Here is a 27418-nt window from a genome sequence, read left to right on the forward strand (position 1 = left end):
GACTGTTGAGGGCGGCAGAGTCTTGGTACAAAGGGGCCCAGTCGCAGTCAAGAAGAACCAAAACTTCAGATTTTCACCATTTGTTCTCAGAAGGAATGCAGACTGATGGTTCAGGACCTAGGGCCCCCCTCTCACTCACTTAATCAGAGGCAAGTGCATAACAAAGGCCCCCACAGACCCCGCAGTGCGGAGGCGCCCAAGCTCCAGGGGGCCCCCCTCAGCAAAGTATGCTGGCCTGAGAGCTCCTGAGTGAGCCGGAAGGGGGGCCCTCCTTGTACTTTGCAGGGGGGCCCCCCTCGAGTTTTATTATGCCACTGATCAGAGGCCAGCAGGGTTCAGGCAGGTCCACTTGCAGCCAGTCAGCTCGGTAGTTGCAGGGAGGCCTCTGGAGGTTAATATGCACCTGTACCTCAAACAGGAGATTGGCCAAGTTCCCCTTGGAGTCACTCAGGTTAGCGAGGGATGAAGGAAAGCAGATCCAGTCTTACTTCTCGATGAGCAAGGCAGTCCTCAAGCAGCAGGACAGTTGTCTGACAGCAGAGCAGCCCTTCTGTAAAGTCTACAGGCCCAGGATTGTTCCGATGAGTGGCTCTGGAGGTCTAATATGTATACCACGTGCCAGCGAGTCCAAACGCGTTTTGGGACCCCCTCCCCTTTTTCTCAGCACCCACATGACAGATCATCCCAAATCTTTCCAGGAAGGAGCTGCAGTGGACGAACCTATTTCTTGGAAAGTTTCTTGAAGATTCATCAAACGATGCAAAAGTTATTAGTAAATAAAAAATCAAATGATGCAAAAGTTATTAGCAAATAAAAAAAATCAATTTCCTATGGAAACACAGTCCTATCTATAACTACACAGTGGTGACTGCCACTGTGTAATATAATGCAAAACAAAGCTGGAACCTCAATGTAGTTCCCAAGTTTTAGATGGAGAGCATCTCCTAATATATGGGGCACTCTGCAACACCACTGACACTCTAAACCTGCTCATCTCAAATGGAAAGACTTTTTCTTACAGAGTTTTTAAGTATTGGATTAGCACAGTGCCATCAACGCTGAACTAGAGAAGTGACAAAGCCTTCTGCAATTTTTGCAGCAAAGCATAGTATTAACAGGTACTATTCAACATAAAGATATAGATGTATATATATATATTCACTGAAAAAACCATAGGTTTCACACGTTATAGTTAGCGGAAATTTTACTGATAAAAAACCAATGAAATTCCCCCGTTATAGTTAGTGCAGGCAACTATAACTCACGTGACCGCAATCCTCTGCTGATGCTAATACTGTATTTAGACACTTATTTGCCCATGTCTTCTTCCATAAATTTTTAGCTATACATATATTACAAATATTTTTTTTTCATAAAGACACATATGTCATCAGCAGAAGATTGCGGTCGCGTGAGTTATAGTTGCCTGCACTAACTATAACGGGGGAATTTCATTGGTTTTTTATCAGTAAAATTTCCGCTAACTATAACATGTGTGAAACCTATGGTTTTTTCAGTGAATTTGCAAGGTTTTTTAAATGCTAATTCCTAACTATAACGTGTGTGAAACCTATGGTTTTTTCAGTGAATTTGTACGTTTTTTTAAATGCTAAGTTACTTTACGCCATTCGTGGCGTGCGCGCCCACTTAACGCAGTTCGTTCCGTGCGCGCACGGTGCGCTTCGTGCACCGTGCGCGCACAGTGAGCACGCGGTGCGCTTCTCGCACCGCGCGCCCACTTTACACAGTTAGTGCCGTGCACGCACGGTGGGCACGCGTTTTGGGACCCCCCTTTTATATCAGCCCCCGCTTGACGAATCCCCCCGAGACTTTCAGGGTAGGAGCGGAGCGTAGCGCCCCATTAGTTTTGAAAATTTCGCGAGGATTCGTCGACCGGCGCCAAAGTTATTCAAAATAGAATGTTGCGGTTTTCCTATGGAAACAGGGTCCTAACTATAACTACCTACTGGCGACCGCCAGTAGGTAATATATATATAAATATATCTCAATCAAGCAACATTCACGAACAGTGTCATGTTCTCTACAGCTAATATTTTCCCAGATTCACTAATTTCTGAACCATACAAGGCTAGTGTATGAACCTAAGGCTTGTATAGAAGCAAAGTTGATTTCACTGCTCAGTCACCATACTAAGAGCTAAAATGAAAGAACGTGTCTATGTAATAGCTGATATTTCTGTGGCACCCATGAGGTGTTTTAGCATAATGATGCATCTAGGTATTCAAAATCAAAGATCCTCTCCAAAATGAGTCAAAGTGGATTTTTGGTTCAGATAATTAGAGTTTGAAGGAAATACACCTAATCTTAAATTATTGGGCAAACCCACTATCAAGCTTCTACGGACTCAATAGCACCTTCATCACACAAGTTATTTATTAATAGTTTAAACTCACTTCTGACACTCAGCAGTACACTACAATAAATCAATGGGGGGAGGGAGAGAGAAGCAGTGATCCATTCAGCTTCCAATGGTTAGTACAAAAATATCAATGTGAGGGGAGAATGGACCACTTGTCCTGTGCACCAGGGTCTTAGTTAACGTGGTTGGTCATCGTTAAAAAACCCTCATATACGTACACAGGCGTTAGGCGGTATATCTTGATTCTCCGCCTTCGTGTATCGTAATAGCATGATCATTGGGCTTTTTTTTGTCCATATGCTAACCTCCCCATGGAGGAAGACCAACTGGTTGTGCAGTAGTGGTCAGAGATATTAAGACGAGGGTGTGCTCGTGCTCAGTGAACTATGATATTTAAAATTCCTAATGTCAAATCTCGTGTCCTTTATTCTTGAGATGTATGACAGGGGGAAATTAAAAAATAGTTGTGCATGTAAAAAACCTGATTATTGGTTTAATGCACTGGTAAGGGTCCGGTGTGATCTGGTCTACATGTTTCAGCCTCGTGCAGGGTCTAGAGGCTTTCGTCAGGACCAAAAGGGTTATAGGGGAGCAATCTTTGGCTCACCACAATGATTCTGGGGGTGGATACTTGTACTCACCACCTTTGTTGTAAAGAGTCAGACCAATAGTATCTGTTCCTGCGAAGAAAAATCGTGAATGTTATCACAATCTAACAAACTACTAGTAATTCTCCTAGATCTGTGCTAGAACGATTTACAAGTGTTATTATCCCTGTTTAAACCAATCTTGGTATAGGATTATCGTGCGCATTACTGGCGCCTTTATTATACAGCAAGGAGTGGATTTTATCAAAGGAGCTAACAACGGAGATTAAGCAATCGCTATATCGGCTTTCATTGAAATCAGGTACATATTCACCAGTGTATGTTAGGTCGAGCCGCTATAATTGTACGTTAAGTGTGTCATTATCTCTCGCATATGTGGCTCGTTGCGTGATGATATAAACATATTGGGTTGATGTTAAGGGGAGTGAGACTTTGATTATATTTAAACTTGTGTGGACTCGCAGTGGTGTGGTTTGTCTACGGTGAGTAATTCGAAAAAATGGGGTCAATTACCTTATTTTTACAATTGGGACATCTTCCTTCAGGGTGTCCGTCAGTTAAATGAGAACCTTTTGCTGTAGGAGAGGGGGAAGCGATTAGATTCTTTTACTCACTGTTTGCCGCGACGTAGGAAGCAGCTTCGGCGTGGCTTACCGGTTACTCTGGCAGACTCGCTTGTTCTGACTCTGACGCTGTATCCCGGGTTAACGTGCGTCCGGTTAGACTCGCGTTACATGGGCCAGCGCATGTGAAATTAAAGTAGGACTTCTCGGTCTTGGTTGGCATTATGGTTGGCACTAATGGTTGGCATGGTTGCTCTTAGCAATATATACGATGGTAATGCATATAGGCCAGTAGTGTGGAAAACGGAATTGGGACTTCTAGGTCCTGGCTAACATCTTGATGACAGTCCAAGGCTAATTCTTACTAATACTAGGTGCAAGATCGTTCTTATGTGTATTTCAAAATTCGTGGTAGAAAAATATGGGTTTTTAATTACCTGTTCATTGGACCCCCTATGTCCAGTGGTTGGAAAAAGCAAGTGTCTATTGTAATCATGGTGGGTAGTTGTTACTGTCATTTGTTAAAAGCGCACCAAGGTATGGTATCGTTCAGCCCTTCTTTGTCTGTCTTGAGACGATGGACCCAGCGTTGTTCCTTTTCGAAAAGTACGCGCTCCACATTGTGGCCTTTAAACATTAGGGTCTCTAAGATTACCCAGTGTAGGTCTTCTGAGGTATGATTTGCTTCAATAAAATGTTTGCTCAGTTTTGTTGTCGCTCTTTTGCATGTGATATTGCTTCGATGTTCAATGATCCGTTGCTTGATCTTCCGGCACGTCATTCCTATGTAGCTCAGATCACATGGGCAGACAATCATATAAACCACATGAGTGGTGTTACAATTTGTGTGGTTATGCAATTCCCATTTTAGGTTAGGGAGTAGTTGTAAGGTCTTAGTCACTTTTGTTAGCTTACATACTGAGAATGAGCCACATGGGTAATGTCCCACTATTGGACTCAAGTTCCATACTGTTGTTATGGTTTCTCTTTTGGTTGTGTTCCTAGGTCTTGTGTGGACCAAGATGTCTTTGATGTTTTTGGTTCTCCTATTGGCGAATCTCGGTTTGGGCCATTTTAATGTATTTGAAGTTAGAATTCTCCAGTTTTTGTTAATGATTTTCTTCACTGCGTTTGATTCAGTGTTGTACGTTGTGACAAATGTCAGTAGATCTTTTGGTTCTTCCCGCTGCACAGTAGATAGTAGATTCTCTCTAGGCTGGTTGCGAGTTCTTTTCTGACACTTTTTTATTGTCTTGATTGGGTAATCTCTCTTCATGAGATGATTCTCTAGACCTCTTGCTTGTTGTTTGTAATCATCTAAGTTGCTGCAGTTACGTTTTAGACGTAGGAACTGACTGTAAGGAAGATTGTCTCTCAGGGGTCGGGGATGGAAACTGTTATAGGAAAAGATGCTGTTCCTTGCCGTCGGTTTGTAATAGGTTTTGGTGTGCAGTGTATCATTCTGGGTAAAGATAGTTACATCCAGAAAATCCAGTTGTTGTTTGTCTGCTGTGGATGTGAATTTGAGACAGTCGTCCCTTGTGTTTATCCAGGTTAGGAAGTTGTTTAAAGCTTCTTGACTGTCTTCCCATATCATGAACACGTCATCTATGTAACGTCGCCAGAACTTGATAGCCTTATGGAACGGATTGTTGGAGGTTTGTATGTGTTCCTGTTCGAAATTGCTCACATACAACCCTGCTACACTGGGAGCAAATGTGCTGCCCATCGAAGTACCGTGGCATTGTCCAAATAGGGTCCCTTCGAATTCAAAACAAAGAAATGAATGAGACAAAAGAGTATATCACTCAAAACAAAATTCAAAAATTGAACAAAGACCTCAAAAGATACTGTGCAGCGAGAAGAACCAAAAGATCTACTGACATTTGTCACAACGTACAACACTGAATCAAACGCAGTGAAGAAAATCATTAACAAAAACTGGAGAATTCTAACTTCAAATACATTAAAATGGCCCAAACCGAGATTCGCCAATAGGAGAACCAAAAACATCAAAGACATCTTGGTCCACACAAGACCTAGGAACACAACCAAAAGAGAAACCATAACAACAGTATGGAACTTGAGTCCAATAGTGGGACATTACCCATGTGGCTCATGCTCAGTATGTAAGCTAACAAAAGTGACTAAGACCTTACAACTACTCCCTAACCTAAAATGGGAATTACGTAACCACACAAATTGTAACACCACTCATGTGGTTTATATGATTGTCTGCCCATGTGATCTGAGATACATAGGAATGACGTGCCGGAAGATCAAGCAACGGATCATTGAACATCGAAGCAATATCACATGCAAAAGAGCGACAACAAAAATGAGCAAACATTTTATTGAAGCAAATCATACCTCAGAAGACCTACACTGGGTAATCTTAGAGACCCTAATGTTTAAAGGCCACAATGTGGAGCGCGTACTTTTCGAAAAGGAACAACGCTGGGTCCATCGTCTCAAGACAGACAAAGAAGGGCTGAACGATACCATACCTTGGTGCGCTTTTAACAAATGACAGTAACAACTACCCACCATGATTACAATAGACACTTGCTTTTTCCAACCACTGGACATAGGGGGTCCAACGAACAGGTAATTGAAAACCCATATTTTTCTACCACGGATTTTGAAATACACATAAGAACGATCTTGCACCTAGTATTAGTAAGAATTAGCCTTGGAACGTCATCAAGATGTTAGCCAGGACCTAGAAGTCCCAATTCCGTTTTCCACACTACTGGCCTATGTGCATTACCATCGTATATATTGCTAATAGCAACCATGCCAACCATTAGTGCCTGCCAACCATAATGCCAACCAAGACCGAGAAGTCCTACTTTAATTTCACATGCGCTGGCCCATGTAACGCGAGCCTAACCGGATGCACGTTAACCCAGGGTACAGCGTCAGAGTCAGAACAAGCGAGTCTGCCAGAGTAACCGGTAAGCCACGCCGAAGCTGCTTCCTACGTCGCGGCAAACAGTGAGTAAAAGAATCTAATCGCTTCCCCCTCTCCTACAGCAAAAGGTTCTCATTTAACTGACGGACACGCTGAAGGAAGATGTCCCAATTGTAAAAATAAGGTAATTGACCCCATTTTTTCGAACTACTCACCGTAGACAAACCACACCACTGCGAGTCCACACGAGTTTAAATATAATCAAAGTCTCACTCCCCTTAACATCAACCCAATATGTTTATATCATCACGCAACGAGCCACATATGCGAGAGATAATGACACACTTAACGTACAATTATAGCGGCTCGACCTAACATACATTGGTGAATATGTACCTGATTTCAATGAAAGCCGATATAGCGATTGCTTAACCTCCGTTGTTAGCTCCTTTGATAAAATCCACTCCTTGCTGTATAATAAAGGCGCCAGTAATGCGCACGATAATCCTATACCAAGATTGGTTTAAACAGGGATAATAACACTTGTAAATCGTTCTAGCACAGATCTAGGAGAATTACTAGTAGTTTGTTAGATTGTGATAACATTCACGATTTTTCTTCGCAGGAACAGATACTATTGGTCTGACTCCTTACAACAAAGGTGGTGAGTACAAGTATCCACCCCCAGAATCCTTGTGGTGAGCCAAAGATTGCTCCCCTATAACCCTTTTGGTCCTGACGAAAGCCTCTAGACCCTGCACGAGGCTGAAACATGTAGACCAGATCACACCAGACCCTTACCAGTGCATTAAACCAATAATCAGGTTTTTTACATGCACAACTATTTTTTAATTTCCCCCTGTCATACATCTCAAGAATAAAGGACACGAGATTTGACATCAGGAATTTTAAATATCACAGTTCACTGAGCACGAGCACACCCTCGTCTTAATATCTCTGACCACTACTGCACAACCAGTTGGTCTTCCTCCATGGGGAGGTTAGCATATGGACAAAAAAAAGCCCAATGATCATGCTATTACGATACACGAAGGCGGAGAATCAAGATATACCGCCTAACGCCTGTGTACGTATATGAGGGTTTTTTAACGATGACCAACCACGTTAACTAAGACCCACGTTAACTAAGACCCACGTTAACTAACACCATCCTGAATGCACCTTTCTGGCAAAATAAGGAGATGGTAGATTCCCACAATGCATGACATTTAACTGAACATTAAAGTAAACTTATATGACAGCACCTAAAATGGTCAACTAAATAAAATGAACACTTATTAACATGGTAAGTAGAGACTAAAATAGGAATGCACAGGACAAGTGGTCCATTCTCCCCTCACATTGATATTTTTGTACTCAGCAGTATACTGCACAATGTGTGTCTAGCAGAAGGTGCATCACTTTTCAAGGGAATGTTGTGAGAAAACCTCTGAACCTTCCCCAGTTCTTTATGGAATACATTTCCAAAACTATTAATGTCATTACTCCACATGAGGGCACATTCCTTTCCCAATATACTTCTCCCCTGAAACCAGTGGCGGCTCCTCCGCTAAGGTGGAGGAGCGTCGCTCCACTGCTATTTCAGCAGTGCAAAAAGGAAAATGATAATAACATGACATTATCATTTTCTTTTTCTATGCCGGAGTCTGGGCTGGGCCGGCTCCGTGACGCCAGAGCAGGAGAGGAAGGGTTTGCGCTCATCTAAGTGCACATGACAGTTAGGCTGGCCCTCAGGGGCCGGACAAACTGTCATGGGCACTTGCCATGTTCTCCATTGGGCTGTGTTGCACAGCCCCGTGGAGAACATGGCAAGCCTCTCCAGGCACTGCCTGAGCATCCAAACAGGACGCTCAGACCAATCACGACACTTCTCCTGCAGCGTCCTGATTGGCTGGGAGAGTCCGAAAGCCTGGGTGTTTCCGGTGCTTCCAACAGTCAGAGGAGAGGTGGCCGGAGAGGCGTGCAGTGGCGGCGCTGACAAGGTAACTTCATTTTTGTAATTTGTTTTTAATCCCTCCACCACACCACACCCATTCCGAGCAAGCCGCCACAGCCTGAAAAAAATTGTGGATACAAAATAACACACATAAATTAAACTACCTGCATACATGAATGCTTTTTCCTAACTAAGAAGTGTCTTAATCTTCCAGCTTGTGTAGATAAATTATCTAGAATAATTGTGAAAGCAACCCTGAATCTGCTTTCACTGACCTTCGATTAGTGCCAATAGTGCACTCAGGAGGTACATACTGTTCTGAGTCAATTTATGAAAAATCTTTCTCCAACCGGGCATCCATACTTTCTCCGTGTCATGCCTTGACATCAACACAAGATACTAAAAATTCATCCTGATTGTCCAAATCACCATCCTGAATTCGAACGAATTTCTTATTTCGTTTACTATTATTTCAAACATGAGAAAAAATGCATTATCTTTTTACACTTGGAACATTCTTTACAAAGTGTAGGACACGTTTAATGAAATCAACACGACGGCCTAACCCACACTCAAAGAATTTCAGTTTTCCCGTCTGTTATACCTGTGACTTTGTCTCTATATTTATCAGAGGACATTTTTCACATCGTTTTTACCCCTTAACTGCAGATATTTCAGTATTGTTTTGATTGTCATCAATTACTGTTTCTACAGATCTAAAAGAAAGTTCAACACTTTTTGGCAACATCCACAACTTCTTTAAGAATAGGATTATGATGTCTCAACAATCGCCCTTGAACCTTTTTGCTGGCACAGAGTAGTATAGTCTGATCTCGAAGCTGGTCTTCAAAGTCATATTCATATGCTAAAATATGTACGGTGGCTACATAATTTTCAATGGTCACTTTACATAAGTGATGCCTGGTTTAAAAGATGTGCCTTTCCACTTGGAAATGGGGCTGCTCTGAAGCGTACAACCAATCGCTGTAAAGCTTATGTGAATTCATCCTGACCACCTGCTGGTGTACCAGCTAAGGACATGATACGAGGAAGATCTTAAAAAACTGTCTTGAATTTCAACTCCAATTGGGTTAGGCTTCCTCCCCTTTCTGGCAAAATAAGGAGATGGTAGATTCCCACAATGCATGACATTTAACTGAACATTAAAGTAAACTTATATGACAGCACCTAAAATGGTCAACTAAATAAAATGAACACTTATTAACATGGTAAGTAGAGACTAAAATAGGAATGCCAAAACGAAAACATTAAGAAATGAGATACAAAACTACAGGGGCATCTTGCATTGAGACTATTCGTTTCAGCATTGCGCATTTAATACATATATGGTACGTAACAGCATTTCCATGACAACTTGATACAAACGTATATGAATGTTTAATATCGGCTAAGAAGGTTGTTGGTCCTACAATATGTCTCCTCATTTAATAAAAGGGATAGGTAAATTAATATATAACAAAAACTCACTATTATGAGCCTCAATAAGAAGAAGTTTGGCAAATGGAGGTATCTGGATCTGGAGGATTTTTTTTAAATAGGGAGAAACATTTTGAGGGATTGCACAGTAAGGGCAATATTTAAAAAGCAATTTTCCATGTTAGAAAAGTACTTAAATTCGCAAAATAAATGGGGTTACTGACCATTTTCAAATAATATGTGGGAATGGGAGTGATGGGGACATCCCCCATAACTGCCATTTAGAATGGTTGGTAATAATTTATTTCGACAGTGAGGCATATTTTGTTGATTGGGACACACCTTCTGATCTTGTTTCTCTGAATTGTTTACCTAGTTTTAAAATCCCCAGCCAGATTGAACAATATTTGTCTGTTGTAGAGTCACCCCATATTAGGCTACTACTGGTGAAAAAACACCTTAGTGCACTGATCAACATATGATCTGGCATGCGAGTGGGCAGGGGAATAGCATGGCTATAAGCTACATGATTCTAAGCTTGGAGGCAGCCAGGATCCACCTCTGGAAGGGGCCATTACACTGTAGGAGAGTATATTTACGATTAGATTTGGAGAGCTACATTAGGAGGGGAGGTAATAAGTGAGGGACACTTTAATCTGTAGGTCTTTATGGTCTAATACTCAAAGGATGAGAGTTGGTATCAGTTGGAGGATGTGGGGAGGTGAGATGCTAAAGGTTAACCTGAATTGAGGGGTGGGGGCGAGGATATAACAGGGGTCTTCAATGGCCAAATGCCATAGCATGCTCTAGTATGAACGGTATGACATTATTTTCTTGAGTTTTTTGTTCTTTTCTACTTTCTCTTGTGGCATTGGTATAATCGAGCATAAACAAGTAAAACGTTTTATGATACAGGCTATTTTCTAACACTTTCAATAGTGTGGCTGCTGTGTTTTCATGAAACCGTAAAAAAAATACATGTACTCAAAGCTACAATGAATCCCACATGGATGAACCATGTCTATCCCCAGTGAGTGCCTTCTAATCAGAAAAATAGCATGTGACACAACTGGCCAGCATTTATGTCATCCTTTCGCAGAGGGAATCTTCAGTAAATGTGATTTGCTGTTCTTTTTGCATTCGTCGCCCTCAGTGGGAAGGGTATGCCCAGACGTGCGTCCCGTGCTCGCTACGCCACCAGATTCAAGTTAGCCTGGCTGATGAGGCGTGATACCCTGAAACTGGTCCCAGGATGCTTGTTTCTGGTCCAGGGAGGGCCTGACAGTTCGGGCTGGACTGTTCCCATGTGGAGCAGTGCCCAAACTAATTTGCATATGGCTGGGTCTAAACTGGAATAGTGTGGTGTGCAAAAAACAATGGATTTAACCCAGATCTGTGACTGGGGGCTAATATTTGATTTGTTCAGCATTCTGTCCATCATCTGTTCTTTTTGCTGTAAATATAAGAACATGCAAACATTTTTCTATTTTCACCCCTTCCCAGTGGTCAAATTGACTGGTATTCTGATCCTATTGGTGGCTCACTGTAACAGAGACTATGGTATTCTCATCCAGTTTTTTGGATAAGCTTGGCGTAGGCCGAAAACAAGGAAACCAGCAGTTTTTCTTAGACAAAAAAAAATATAACCAAAAAGAAAATAACATCACATACATCTCTTCAGGGATGGAGAACACAGGAGAATCTGCACCTGTAACACACACTCCTGTCATCCTCAGCACACAAAGTACTCCTCTAGTCACAAACCCAATCTTCACCGTTTCATAAACACCGGTCAGCTGACTTATGCAGCACAGGTACCAAGCAGGCCAACAAGCGACTGGCAGGCACTAACAGAGGTCACATGTGACCGCTGGAACTTTTGGCTAGCCAGTGAGGGAGACACACTAACCCCCAGCCATTGTATGCAAATTCCACACATCACGTGACAACACTGCCTCTGCACCAATAATAATCCGTCACAAGGTCTGCACAGGCACGGAGGAACACCTGGGGTGCAGATAAGTCATGCATCTCTACTGTTTTTTAGCTATCAGCAAGATACAGATGCATGCTTTTCAATTGCATTTTATGCGGCAAACAAACCATCTCCCTAGTTCTTTGGGCATTTGCCTTCATGTCAGTGTTTACCATATGGCTACAGAGATACAGATTCTCACGAGTCTCTACTTCAACTGACAGACCGCGCACATGAGGATATGGACATCAGAACCCACATTCACCAACCCAGTGTACGTGCCTCCACTCACCAGAGTCCGCTCACTTCTGCTTCTTCACAAGATAAGTGAACTTTAGATCAGAGTTGTACTCACAAGAGGTCAAATGTAGTGTCTGATTTCAAACAATCATGATGAAGCGAATTCTGACTACATTTACTTGCTGTTGAGTACATCACTCACCGATTGCTGGATGCAAAAACATGAATAACCTTCAACTTTGGTAGACTGTGTCTGTGTCAATCTTCTACTTCACACATGGCACACACACTTCTGTTCCATTGGTATCTACTACATAGTTTGTAATGCCAACAGTTAAAAAAGGCTCAGTTTTCCCTCTGACTCAATTCTTACACGCACCACCTCAACATGTCTTTCACCCACAGTAATGTGTATTTGTTTGTCATAGTTACACAAGAGATCCATGTCTGGTCTCTAATGAGAGCCTCTGACAGATACCATAGAGTAGGTAGACATTTTATATAGAAATTACCAGTCAGAGAGGCTACTATTAGTTAAACAGTCAATATTCTCCATATAGATAATCCACACAGATAGCAAACAGCAAAATTGACATTCAAGACGGATAAACACCTGGAACAATGACAATTACCTACAAATAGATAGTGTAAGTGATCAGGTAACCCAACATTGAACTTACTTACAGCATGCAGAGAAGTCAACAAATCATACAACAAAATGCTTAGAACAACTGAAAGGTCTTACAGTCATTTCGTAGGAAGTTGTTTAGCAGCTGGAAGAGTGGGAAGCTGTCCCAGGAGTCCTGTGGCTGGTCTTGCAGGGCAGAATCCATGTCCACGGAGAAGAGAGCCCAAAAGATCTCTGCATGTTCGGCCATCAGGTCTGGCCACCAGGCGAAAGCCTGCAATGATCGTGGTAGGGTTAGGGCAGCTCTGGTTGTCAAACATCATATAGATAAACACAAGCACAATCACGAATCTGCTTCGTTAGAACTGATGGACAATGGCCCGACTGGGTTTGAGAACGTGGGTGGCATTTTCAATGAAATCTAGGTGCTAACCGGTCACATCACGAAAGGACTATATGCGGGTGGGTGTCACAAGAAAATCTGCCTAACGCATATTCATTTGACAGGTTGCAACCCCCTTAAAGCATCCTGTGTCCATTGAAAAGTCATCTTAAAAAAAGGCTTCCGGTTTCGGCACACACATGGAGGGGGGGCCCAAGGACCAATGCCTGCTCCCACCGAGGACACCTAGCATGAATCCCAAAGGGGAAGCGTCTCCTTTACAATTCAGCTGCCACCCCAACTTGAGCAGGGGTAACTTCGGAAAGGTTTGCAGCTGCAATCCAGATTATAAACCAATGATACCTTCCTGTGTGACTTGTAAAGTGCAGGGGGTGCCTGTTACTCTCCCCCACCTGTTTACGTATTCAGAAAAGGTCGCACATCCCTTTTCGTAGATTCTGAAAAACCTTTTGCAGTCACAAAGCCGAACTCACTGGCTTTGCAGCTGCAGAGATCTTCAGCACATGAGGCCCCAAGTATTTTTGGACCTGAAACGTTACACCGCTACTGAACGCAGTCTTTTCTTGCATGTTTTCTTATTTGCGTATCACTTATGTTCATGAATTGAGAACATGCGTGTATAAAATCCTTTTATTGGTGTGTATTTATCAGTTGTTCTGAACCGTGTTTAACTGTCCAGAGACACGTGCACTACTTTGCTATTGTGCTTCTTGGATTAAACTAATTGACCGTATAAGGCCTTAATGCACAGGTATCAGTTTAAGAAAGGCATTATTTCAGAACATCCTCATTTTGTTTGTTTTATTTTCAGTCTTATTACATTTTGAGTCTTTCTCCTTCATATCTTCCCTTCCCTCTCATGTTTACCACCTGCCGCTTCATTCTCTATACTTCATAACCTTCTCTTTTCTTTACAACACTAGTTTTCTGCAAAATCCCACATCTTCCCTTCTGTTTTGCAGCCTCGAAAAACCTTTCGATCATTTGAATTGGATCAGAGGTGGTTGTCCTGTCGTTCTCAACTGCTCGGCACTACTTTACACAATCCCTGGCCCCCACACACCTACATCTTTAACTACTTTTCAGGCAGCCACTATCCTGTGCGCTGATTGGGCGACGCTCCACACTCCTCATTTTCTAAACACACACATCTTTCTTCTTTGCTCTGCCCAAAAGTCCAGCAAAGGCTCATACTTGGGCTTCCTACCTCAATACTTTAAAAGGCACTGATCCGGCCGTAACATCTGGAGTTAATGCATACGTTTGCAACCTAAGGTAGGGACACGCAATACAAGGACGAAGCAAACTGGGAACCGCTATGCAGAAATGTGTCTGCATTCCAATCTTTTCTACTCATTTGCTTAATAATCAGACACATTGCTAGACGAAAGCAGTGGTTTGAAAGTTTACATCAAAGAGTTTGCGAACAAAGGCAGGGCGCTCTAGTAGAAGTATGACTGATTCCACCCCAGGCCTGCAAGACTTCCAGAGGAAGGCAACAAGGCGGCAGCATGCCTCTCTTTCTCTTCCCGCCCTCCTACCTTATGATCTAGTGCCTGCGCTGGACAGCGAAGACCAGACCATTCAACTAGGGTGCTATGGGGTGTGCACAGAGATCAAACTGATGTTGATAAAAGTACATTTTGATCATACATGCACTAAACATTGCTTTAATCAGAGGGAAGTGTGAACTACCACAAACCAATGGCAAACAGAGAGTAAATGCAGATCAGAGAATGCCTGCAGAATCATGGTCTCACCGAAGATTACATAAATATTTAGCCTAACTCAGACTACAATGTTTTGCTTTCCTTGGATAAATAATGTTTATATTTTGTTTGGCCAACACATACACCCTATCATAAAAATATGATGATGTATTCCATTTTGCCTAAAATTTAATTACAAAACTTACTTTTTGCAATCGCCTTTCTCATTACATCAGATCCAATGGAAATACTTTTCATTTTTGTTAAAATCTAGAAGCTCACAGACACGCATTGAAGTAGACAACCCACTCAAAACAGAAAAAGAGCAACTCAAAATATCCATTAAAAGTGTTTGGTGTATTAACGTCAAGGGCATGGGGCCCATGGGACTAAAACTTGCCCGGCGATCAGCTGGTGCAAATCTAGTGTTTTTCTATTCCTGTTCAAGCCCGGTGTAAGAAATAGGGTTACTAATAGAGGGGGTTGAACTGCTACTCAAGCAGCAACCACAATCCTTGTCAGGGTGAGGTACAAGCAAACCCCAAATTAAACTGTGCTCACCCCTCTAGTAGCTTGGCACAAAGGAGTCAGGCTTAACGCAATGTGTGAAGTATTTATGTAGCACTTCAAACAGTAATAAAGTGAAAACATAACAAGAAAAATCCCACACTAAATGCATTAGGCCCATCATGCTTCCAAATGCTATCAAGTACACAAGACACTCAAACTGTTCCAGTTCCCTACCCGGTAGTGGTTTGAGTGTTACTATCTGGATAATAGTTACTGGAATAAATTGCAATATCCAAGTGTCGAGAAGCAACACTCCTTGATGTAGAAGCAGAGAATTCATAGATGAATCCATCTTTGGTGATGCTGCAAACTAAAAAAAACAAAAACAGGGAGCATGAGAAGGGAATAGGTAGGATGTTGAAGGTTTGCCATGCTAACAGAACATGTCGCAGATATGTTGGGTTCTGTACCTGATTCTCTGGCACTGATTGTAGGAGATTGGAACAATGTTGTCAATCCTGACCAAGATAGATGCCACCCCACAGCTTAACAACACACACACAGGGTGTCACGCCTGGCACCACTGGTTGAGGCACTGGGATGGACAGACACATGGAGGACGCTGCATCCAGCCGATGTCGGCTATACGTACTTCTCGACGGTCCATGGCTCTTTTTTTAGATTAGATTGTCTTCATTACCAGAGCACATGCATGTCTACTATTGGCAGCAGACATCCTGCCTAGGAGCACCTAGAGTACCACCTCGACAACTGACAGCTGAAGTGAGCGATGCCCCAGATAGCCCCATTACACGAGAGGAAATAACCTCAGCGGTCACCATGATAGCCTTCGGCAGATCGCCAGAACCCAATGGATTCCCTAGTGAATTCTTCAAAATGCATATAACTATGCTGGGTCCGCAGTACCTTGCAACCCTGGAGGAGGCCCTCGCAGCCAAATGCTTACCTCCGGAATGGAGACATGTGGAGATAGTGTTCTTTCCGAAACTGGGTCGTCCACTTGAATTATCCGCCTCCTATAGGCCCATATCCCTATTAAATATAGAAGCCAAGATACTCCCTAAGATCTTGGCAGATAGGCTGATACCAAACCTTCCAGCCTTGATTCATTATACAAAATACGGAGAGCATATAATGCTATAGACGCAGTTGACAGATTAGACGCGCCAGCAGCCTTGTTGTTAGAGGATATGGACAAGGCATTTGATTCGGTCAGCTGGACCTACATGTTCATGTTACTGCGACATCTAAACATGGGGCCTAGATATATAGCATTAATCAGACTATTATATACAACCCTCACGGCCACAATCCGGGCTGCAGGGACGACATCGGCTGGGTTTAGAAATCGGCGGGTAACCAGTGAGGGGTGCCCTCTCTCCCCTTTACTTTTTGCTTTGGCCATTGAGCCACTGGCGATCTGGGTGAGAAAGGATGCACTCTACTGAGGCGTTTGAATGGACCCCCGAAATTTCCGAACTCATCGCCTTATATGCGGATGATATCCTTTTCTTATGACTGATCCACATTGATCTGGCCCCAGAATACTACAAATCATACGTGTGTTTGGGGAAACCTCTGGTTTATACATGAATGTATCTAATCACTGTTGGGGCCGCTAAGGGGACCAAAGAGATGTAGTCGGTGGTCGGAAGAACTTACGACAGTTGCAAATTGCTTTCAATATTTGAGAGTTTACGTATCAGGTAATCAAACCACGTCTTGGGAACGTAATATCGTGACAATGACCGATAAGGTGAGGATCGACATTAAACATTGGTCAACACTTTCTCTGTCGCTGTACGGAAGATTGGCTATCTTTAAGATGGTCTCTCTGCCCAAACTGTTGTACCAACTACAATATTACCCATATCCAGTACCCTTGACATGGTTTTGCCAAGTCAATGCAAATCTGGGTCACTTCTTGTGGGGGGGGGGGGGGGGGGGGTGCGGCCACACAATCCACCTATTGCGGAGGTATTGCCGCAGTAGACATGCAGTCCTACCATGCCGGCGCACACCTGCAAATACTGAACGAATGGTGGTATGCGTCCAAAGAGGATAAGGCATATAGGCTTGAACAATGGATCATAGGGGAGCTTTCTATACATTCATTCCTCTATAGTAGGACTGACCCCAAAGATTTTCCCCCGATGACGAGGGTGGTGATTATGACCAGGCAACAAACCCTCCATCTAATTAGGTGGTGGAGGCGCCTAACGCAGGCCACTTCACTCTGGCAGAATTGTCTGCTTCCACAAGTCATGGATCTCCAGGGATTCAGAAGCTGGGATCAAATAAGAATCTCTACCCTTGGAGATGTCATGAAGGGAATGGTTTTAAAATTGTTAAAGGCCTCCGCAAAGAATTCCTTATGCCCCAGACGCAATTCTATAAATTTTTACCATTACCTCATGCCCTTCACCCATATATCAGAGACTTTAGTACCATCCCAGAATTTAGCCCATTAGAAGGCAAGCTGCTGATGGGGGATCTAGGGAATCATAAAATCTCCAAAATATACCAAACCCTAGTCACCAATAGCCCCACAACATTGGACTCCCTAAGAGCAGCGTGGGATGCTGATTTTGGTCCGATTGATGGCGATGACTGGGCGGAGGTGCTCCGGTTGCCGCGCAGGGCCGCAGTCTCGATCCGACTGCACTTTATCCAGTTTAAATACCTACATAGGGTGTATTATACCAGACACCGGCTGTGAAGGGTGGGGCTGATTGCGTCTCCGCCTTGTCTTCAATGTTATGTAGAAGAAGGTACCTTTATACATACAGTATAGTCCTGTTCAGTCTTTGAACATTTTTGGCGTGGGGTATTAAACTGTCTGACTGAGGTGCTAGCTTGGGACTTACCGAGATCTCCAAAATTAACACTATTGCATAGCACAGGAGGAAACAGGTACAAAAGGCATCTGCTGTTCCTAGGTCTCACTCTAGCAAAGCAAGATATTGCAAAACTATGGAAAGTGGAGAACCCACCTCGAGTGTCGGTATGGAAAGGAGGATTGGATTTTATTATGGAATTGGAACTTCCGGTCTTCATTGCCCGCGGATTCCCGCAAACACACACCAAAACATGGGCTAGGTGGGCCACTTATAGAAACATACCCCTAGAACTACACCACGGTGCAGAGGACTAATTAGGTATAGAAGTGATAACATAGATAAGAAGATGGCTGGTCTATTGAATCACTCACCAATACAACACGTAGATGCACAATCAAGATTTAACATATGTAGAGGTACAGGCATAGTTAGAGTTTTGTTTTATAAGGGAGCTAATGTACAGGGGAATTTTGTAGCTGCAGGAAGCACTCAAGGAACTAGACAAAACCGTTGATATATATGAATTCTGCTATTAATGTCGAATTGTTGCATGAAGTTCATACACCCTGTACAATATTAATAAAATCAATAAAATATGTTTCCCCCAAAAAATAACATATTTCAGGCCTGCCACTGCAGGGCCTGTGTGTGCAGTTTTAAACTGCCATGTCGACCTGGCAAGTTAATCCACTTGACAGTCTCAAACTGTTTCTTTTATTAAACATAGGTCAACCCTAAAATAGGCCCTGGACAGCCTATGGGCAGGGTGTAGTGTATTTAAAAAGTGGAACATTTACTTTTAAGTTTTACATATCCTGGTAGTGAAATACTTTTACATTTATTTTTCAATACGACAAGGCCTACATCTCCCATAGGATAACTTTGGGATTACTTTTTTTAAGTGTAATTTCCAATTGAGAGGAGCTGTGATCTCAAGTTTGGGGTCTCTGGAATCACAATTTAAAAACACAACTTATGGCGAAGTTGGATTTTCAATTGCAATTCTAAAAATGCCACTGTTAGAAAGTTGCCATTTTCTTCCTTTATCCATTTGGTGCCTTCTCCATATGACAGTTGGCTTTGTGCATTCTCTGCTAATCACAATCCGGTAATCGCTATTTGAATGTATGAAACTCCACGAGTTTAATTTCGCATTTCCTAATGGGTCGCAAATTGACCTCCCTCATTAATATTAATGAGCAAGGTCGCAATTTGCGACCCATTAGGAATCACTAAAATCACATTGATGGTGGCCTGCTGGGGTCAGCAGACCACCATATCTGTGATTGCTTTTAAATAAGCAAATAATTTATTTATAAATGCAGCGTGTTTTTCTTAAAGGGAAATGGGATGTGCTTAAAAAAGAATAATGAAAAGTTTTCTTTTAATTTTTCAAGAGCAGGCAATGGTACGTGGAACAACTGCCTGCTCTGAAAAATCATTTTTACGAACCGTCACAAAGGCTAAGGTGTCCCTTGGGGACCCCTTCCAGTTAGTGAATGGATTATCACCTACTTGAAGTAGATGGTAAAATGTGAATGTTTTGCGACCGCATTTCGTCATAAAACATTCCTACATACCGCTGCAATTTAGTATTTATTTGCAATTCCAAATTGTCATTCGGTAACGGTTCCAAATCGCAAATTGGAATTTATACATACCAAAATGCATTTTACTGGTCGCAAATGGTCCGATTTGCAGAATCGAACCGTTTGCAACCAGTAAAATACATGATACATGTGGCCTTAGATTATTATGTGGATTTACATCACTCTTGAAGAGGGATAAAACGTTCTCCATGTTTATATGCAGTCGTTCTCTGTACAGCCAAGATACACAGTGCTTCTGGTATGGGACCAATAAAGTTTCATTACCTAAATAACGTGATTTACCATGTCGCTTTCTTTGTAGGTAATTGATGTTAAATTGAAACTGGAAACAAAACACCCTTCAGGCATGTCAAGAATTTGTGTATATCATTAACTTCAAGTAGCCAAAGTTCTTATAGTCTGTCTAAACAGTCACTGGATACATCGCTCCTTCTGGTTCATGAAGCCATTGAAAGACTGCCTCTGATAGCTACTAACTCTATACCACTAATGTTGTAATTTACTTCTGCTTGAGACATGGGACAGGAGAAAAAAGTCAACTTCAGAATTTAGATCTCTAACAATATTGCCTCCAACATGAAAAAGGAACCATCTGTCTCTACTATAAAAGGCATTGCATTATCTGCATGTCTCAAAATAGGAGAATGTGAAGGCATGTTTCAAATGATCAAATGCTTCTTGTTTGACCACGTCCCCATGGAAAAGTCCCACTAGAATTGTGAGATGTACAATGGGTGAGACAATATTAGAGAACGGTTCTAAGAAATACTTCTGAAACATTGTGAAAGATACGAGGACAAAGCCAGTCTATAACATCAGATACTCATGCTTAGAAAAACAAGTATAAAAAGACACGGTATGGGTTTAAAATAAACATTGTTTCAATTTTGCCTAAGATTAGAGAACACAACACTATTTAAGACTTCCTTTACATATTTTAACCTCTGGTACAGTCCTATTACCTATGTTGTGGTAACAAACCCTCTCTTTTTTACTCAACACAGCTAGGGCATTTCCATAAGCTTGATGTTGAAATGAGGTCTCATTCTCGGATAACATAATGAAAGAGCGCTACAAAAGTTAAGGGGCAGAACATGAACCACCAGGGAAGCAATGTCTCCTGAAGTAATCTGACCTAAAACTTACACCGAACAGGTGCCAATTAATGCGAGGGTTATGTTGTTCCAAACCAGGACATACCTAACATCACATGGAAGGCGGGAAAATTGATCAAATCAGAATAAATAGATTCATAGTGCCAGGTGTCAGTTCCTTAGCTCATGATCTCAGTCTCTTTGCTCACCTCTCCAGAAGCCAATGAGGTTCTATCAATACTTGTTATTGTCTCAAGTCTCTATTTAGCTCTAGTAGTAGAATGGTCTAGTCCAAAAGACTGACCCGGAAAACATTCAGAGGCCCCAAAAACCACCCAAAGCCAGAAAAATCAGGAGTCCGACAATTGTTACTCTAAAAAAGAAATTGGCCCTTCTTACTGTGGACACTTGTGCAATTGAAATGCCCACCTTGGTCTGCCAATTACGTTTGGGTGACATAGTTTCAAACCTACTGTGGGTATTCATGTACATAATGTTGAGACTTGTTGCAATATAGAAACAGCCCCATGTTTGACATGTTTTTCTCTTCCTACAGTATTAAGAGATTTCTGGATACCCCTGACTTGTATGGGTTCTTCTCCGTTACCCAGCTGTGAGGTGTCCACCTTTTCTCTGAACCTCTTTTTGCTGATGGTTGATTTATAACTTTAGATCTAGCAAGGCATTGATGGTAGCAGGGTGACTGGCCACCATATACATAGCACCATAGAGAACTTTCCTAACATGCCTCAACAGCAGCTTGATCAGTAAAGGTGGCTTCAGATTTCAATTGACTAAAGTGACTAATCTATGTGACAATATCTTTTGGTGCTTGACGCAAGGCCAGTAGTTGTGTATAAGCAGTTTGCACTATCTGCCTTCTCTAAAACACTGCCTTAAACTGCTCAAAAAACATACAATAGCTTTGTAGTCAAGAGCTTTGATTCTTTGATTCATAATTAAAGAAGCAGCCATATGAATGCACCGTTAGTTAAATATGACAAAATGAATGCCACTTTGGCAGAATATGTGTTCAAGTGTGCTGGTAGGGACATGAAGGTGAAAGTAAATTGGATCAAAAAGGACTGAAATAATAGTGGATCATCAGAAAATAAACTTTTCTGTGGTTGTAAGACAGATCTCACATTACAAGATCAAATGAATGGATTGCTAGTTGAAGGAAGACCCGCATTTGTATTAGTAGCACTCACCTGAGAAGTACTGCTAGTCATCTCCGAGGCCTGTGGGAGCTTGTTCAATCAGTCTGAGACCTATGTCTGTTCATTCTGGACCATTTTTGAATACTCCTGCATCTTGGCAGTGACGTTCACCGATGACTGCTGGGGATTTGTTTCAGTACTCTTGCTGGTATATTCTTTGGGGATGACAAACTGTCAGGTTTCACAAAGCATTACAGAGTCTGACAATATTCTACCCCAGTCCCTGGCCCTGCCACCATTGTATAGTGTTAAACAGTCCACAGTGTGAGATCCGAGGGGGAAGGACAGAGAGAAAGAGAGGTGCTCCTCGCGGTATCATTGCTCACGATGTACTGGTTAGAGGAAGGTGATACTCTTCAGACTGGGTAACAGGGCTTCTTTAATGTGAGGCAGTGAGGCAAGCTGAGGGACACATCTTACTGTAATACATATAATCTACATTATAAGAAACCAGGGCCACAAAGAGTGAAAGGTAGAAAGAATCCAAAGACAATGTGGTAAGCTGAGCAGCACCACGAAGAACAATGTATCCAGGAAGCAGTGCCTGCAATGGAGAAAAGGAGAGAGGCTAGTGCAGAAAATTATAGTGATACCCCAAACCCATGAGGACACAGGATGAAGTAAAATATAAATGATTGTGTTGAAGGCAGCTGGCAGCTGGGCAAACTAAATGAAAACTGAATAAATGCACAACACACAGTGTTGCCAGGAACCCTCTGAAACAAGAAGATGTCCTCTCTATGCTGTTGCCTAGGATACCCCGAACGTCCTGCCCTTGACTTGGGTGATGAGCTGTGATACGCTCATTCAACCTTTGGTCCAGCCACTTCAAGCTTATCTGCCAGAGATGGGAAAGTGTCCAAATGTGAAGGCTATGCCAAACTGCTAATGACTGAAAGTACAAATGTTAAGTAAAAACAGCACCCAAAAGCATTAACCGCCAACCACAGTCAACTGGTTGTGTTCGGGAAAGGCCCCTTGTCAGACAGATTCTTCTGAGGACTTCCCTTGGTTAAGTTCTCAAAGTTTGCACTCGGTCACTTTTTTGGAACTTGGAATCCGCGAGGTCCCATTGAATTGGATATGCTGCTGGGAGAGCCTCCAATCCAGAGAAAGCTAAATCTTCAGCCCAAAAGCAACACACTATGGTTGGATCTGGTTGGCAGATTTTTCCAGGTTCTCCAGAGGTCCCAGGATTTCAGGGGTGGTAGGAGACGTCCAGCCAGACATAGCCAAGGGTTTTAGGACATCCAGAACAGCATTTGGGGGGGTCAGGACTCACTGCAGGAGAAGCTAACAACAAGATCCAGGGCAGGTACAGTTGGAACTGGTCAGCTGGGCAGTTGCAGGAAAGCCTCTTGAAGCTTGTTGTAGCCCTATAGCTTGAATAGGAGACCAGCCTTGTTTCCCTTCGAGTCTACTTATTGTCCTGAAGGCAAGAAGAAGCAGGTCTAGTACTTCAGGGCTTCTCTCAGGTCACAGACAACAGGTCCAGTCTTCTTCTGATCTTCCTCAGGTAAAGAAAGTGTTCTGAAGAGGGTGCCTGGAGATGCCACATTTATACCTGGCACTAGCTAGTGGATGTGGGTGATGCTTAGGTCCTGCCTAACCAATGAAGTAAAAGTTCTCAGGGGTAACCTTTTTATTAGCATTTTGGTGAGATACAAATAACAGGTCAACAACCTCAAAGAGGTGGGAGCGGGGGGAGCAAGGGAGGGGAGACAGGGCACAACAATATGAGTACATGAACGATCGTTACATCACCGACCTAGCAGAAAATGATGAATACAAAAGTACTAGCATTGTAATACAGAACATATGGTCAGGCAAGGAGATGACCTGTATGCAGAGGTGTTACACCTCCTGGAGAAAAGCAGGTGAGCAGGGGCTGGGCCGACGGTGGAGTCAACTACCCTGGTGCCCAAGGAGGGAGGATCCCTGCTCGGGGAAGCCCCCTCATTGTCCATCTGGGGTATGTCCCTCTGTCGTAGCTACATCAGCAGTGGTTCCCAGATATCCTTTGGGCGTGATTGCAGCGGTATAAGCTCCCAATAAAGTTGCTCCTGGCATAAACCGCGTCTTGTAGCCACGTTTCAGTCTTAGGAACGGGCCTCCTCCCCAGTGCCACGTTAACCCCCCCACACCTCCCCGCCAGATAACAGCTCCGGGGCCCATGCCGGCGATCAGTCTCGACATCTTGGTGAAGAATTCCAGAATTTCGTGTTGGGGCCATATAATGAGGCCAGGATGACTGAGTGCCTCTGGAGTGTGCCAGGGAGAAGGACATTTCACCCATTAGCATCGCATAGGGCTTGTCGCAGCTACCACGGCAAACCTTTACACAGGTGTATGGCTGCTCCCCGGACATAATTAGAATATAGGGATATATAGGTCTCAGCGCACCATCCTGTGCACAAATTGGAGGTGGTGGTCAAGGACAGATGGAGTTCCAGGAGAAAGCAGATGTGTATGCGGTTTCTATTCATGTAGGCATGTACCAACCTGGACTTCCACTTCCGCCAGTCATTTAGCCTACAGACATTCAAAGTCAAACATCTGGTATTGGCCATCGTACTGCAAAAGAGGGGTGACCAAGCTGGAGGGGGGTGGGCCAAATGTAACCCATATTTGTGTGGGTTGGTAGTTTAGTGTGAGGCTGTGTTGGGAGAGAAACAGGTGGAAAGAAAATGAACCAACAGAAAACAATAAACAGATCTCCCCCACTTACTCCAACCCCCAAATGCGGTAAAGAGCTCCCATTGCACCCTCCACCCAAAATCCCATCCCAGAAACAATCAGGCATAATAGGGGAATATTCTCGGGGATTGCAGCCACAGACCAGCCGCAAGGCAAATGGCAGTATAATTTAGTAGTGACAATTGTCTAACGGCACCCATAGACCTTGCCTCTCCCCAGCAACAGTGGAGTCCAGTGGGGGGCACAAGCAGGCTTAGAATGTAGGGGGTCCCAATGCGATTGGAGTCCTTCACAGGTACAACAAGCTCTGCAGCAAGACAAGGGGACCACTGCAACCGCAAGACGGGTAATTAAGCAGCAGGCCCTGCCCAGTCACAGAGGTAGATCCGTCAGCAGAGCAATGTAAAGCTGTATGGCCAGGGCTCTGCGGGGCGCACTTCTGGATGCTAAGGAAGTAGGTCGGCCCTCCAGAGTGCTGCGGAATGAGCAGTAATGCGTGGCCCTGAGGCAAGGTCATGACGTGACTGGAGGTGACAGGCTAGCGCCCTCACTTATGGCGGCTGGATCTGGGTGAATGTTGTGTGGGTCAGGGCCCGCACGGCAAGTCGCACTCAATGCAGTCATAGACCAAAGGTTTCCTCCAGGTCCAAGGATCTCTAGCACTGCGATCCGGCCATCCCCTCACTGCAAAAGAGAGGTACTGAGTGTGTCCCCGGTGTAATTGGGCCCTTGCCCACCATATCGGCTCTTGTTTTGGGAGTTCAAGCATGTCCCGTCAGGGCCAATCCCCTCATTCAACAGCCACCGGGATGGCGCAGCGTCTGAGAAGCAGCAAGGTCAGGTAGGTGCAAATTGGTCCACAGCGCCTTTAGTGCACACAATATCTCACAGCTGAGGGGAGGGCCATCGCAGTGGTCCAGTGAGGTGGCCCTCGCATTAGGCCTCAGAGTGGGCCGCAATGCAGACAGGGTATGTCCAGCTGTCTAGGATGTCATGGGGCTTAATGGCTGCATGGGTGGCTTCACATCCTCATGCCACAGGCTGAGAGTCCAGTTAGGACCAGGATCAGGCCCGCTGACCGCGTATAATTGGCAGCTCATAGCATCGGCCGGCAGAGCCCCGCTAAGCCGTGGCCAAGGGTAATTGTAGCTCCTTTTGCAGCAGTTCCTATCTGCCCTACTGCAAACATCCCACAGGTCTCCTCTCTGCCTGAATCCAAGATGGTGAAGTCCTTCTTCTCCTTTGCAAAGCCTGTATGACCATCCAGATATGTGGCCAGGGTAATGAGCAGCCCCTCCTCGAACTGGTCACTCCAAACCAGTTCTGGGGCAGCTCCCCTCCAACTGACATCTTCCTGATACAGGGTAGGCCCTATGAAGTAAATTAGGTTCCTTGGCACAGCCCAAATGGTCATCCCGCCAGAGGAACAGAAACACCGCCGCACACCAAGGCCTTTGTCTCTGCTTCTGGATCACTTTTCACACCTCCATCAGAGCTGTACATTCAGAGGGCTGCTACTGGAGGTTAATGCAAATTAGACTCCAGAGTCTTTATGCAGGGAAACATATCTTTCTAAAGCTCACTTTACTTATTATTCATCAAAACTCCAACGTCTTTATATTGGGCTTTAGATTAGGAATAAAAAGAGTTGCTGGATCATATTTCTAGCAGGTCTCTACACTGACATAGCAGAATTAATATTCAATATTGCTTCCTGGTGTTTCTCTATGGGCCAGCCAGCCTTTCTAATGTGAAAATAGCTTTTGGGTGATAGCGACTGTAAGGAAATGTTAATATTAAATTTCTACATATCCACTTTTAAATATCATGCACAGTCCCCTGTGCGTTACTACGCCTATTTAAATGTGACTTATAAATATTTAAAAGAGAGGTGTAGACCTGTGAAAAGGGTTTATTTTCATAGGTCAAAATTAGGGGTTGGTGGTAAACTCCGCTCCTCAGGTGGATTTCGCTGAGTTTTGCCCACTCCCCTTGTAGCTCGGAGTTCCGGAAAAAGTCTGCCAACCGCCTTTTGGCAGAGTTTTTCTCATGCGTGGCTCACCAACGTTGAATTGGCGAGTGCGAGCAAAAAAATCGAGTGCAAGACCACCTCAAGTTGAGATTTGCGGCGGTTGAGGCAGGTCGCTAGTGCTCGTGTTGGGAAAACTGCCACTGGCATCGAGAAAGTCTACTTGAGCAGCAGAAAGAAGCAGCACTCTCTGGCAAACCGCGTGTTACTGCTCATGCTGATTGTTCAACGCGGGACAAGCTCCCAGTACTAAAAACCAGCCCATGCAGTGCAACGTACAGAATTCCACCACTTGCAGAACTCTGCGGAATCTCACTGATTTTTTAGGTTTCGCCCACCTCTAGCCAAAATGGAGTTTTTAGACTGCTCCAATCAAGCCACAATGGTAGGCCTGAAGTCATTTTTGCACTGTAGTGGATTGCACAATAGGTGCTGCTGTCCACTAGTGGCAGTTAACTTCCAGACTCTGGATACACTTTTTACCTTATACCAAGGAATTATAGGCAAGTTAAATATGCCAATTAGGAGTATGCTACATCAAGCACGTTAAATGGGGGAGCATAGACACTTTATGACTGGTTAG

General features: G+C 43.6%; 1 protein-coding gene across 7 annotated transcripts in view; it reads right to left on the bottom strand.

The window, feature by feature from the left end:
• The window catches only part of CADPS2 (calcium dependent secretion activator 2), a 1645358-nt gene that overhangs the window by 346087 nt on the left and 1271853 nt on the right, over nt 1-27418 (bottom strand). For all 7 annotated transcript variants that reach the window (XM_085654189.1, XM_085654188.1, XM_085654187.1 and 4 more), the window contains one exon: nt 12820-12976. In XM_085654189.1, the coding sequence (XP_085510315.1) occupies nt 12820-12976 (157 nt within the window). The remainder of the gene's footprint in view (nt 1-12819; nt 12977-27418) is intronic.

Source organism: Triturus cristatus, chromosome 4_1 (genome assembly GCF_964204655.1).
Source record: "Triturus cristatus chromosome 4_1, aTriCri1.1, whole genome shotgun sequence".
Lineage (NCBI taxonomy): Eukaryota > Metazoa > Chordata > Amphibia > Caudata > Salamandridae > Triturus > Triturus cristatus.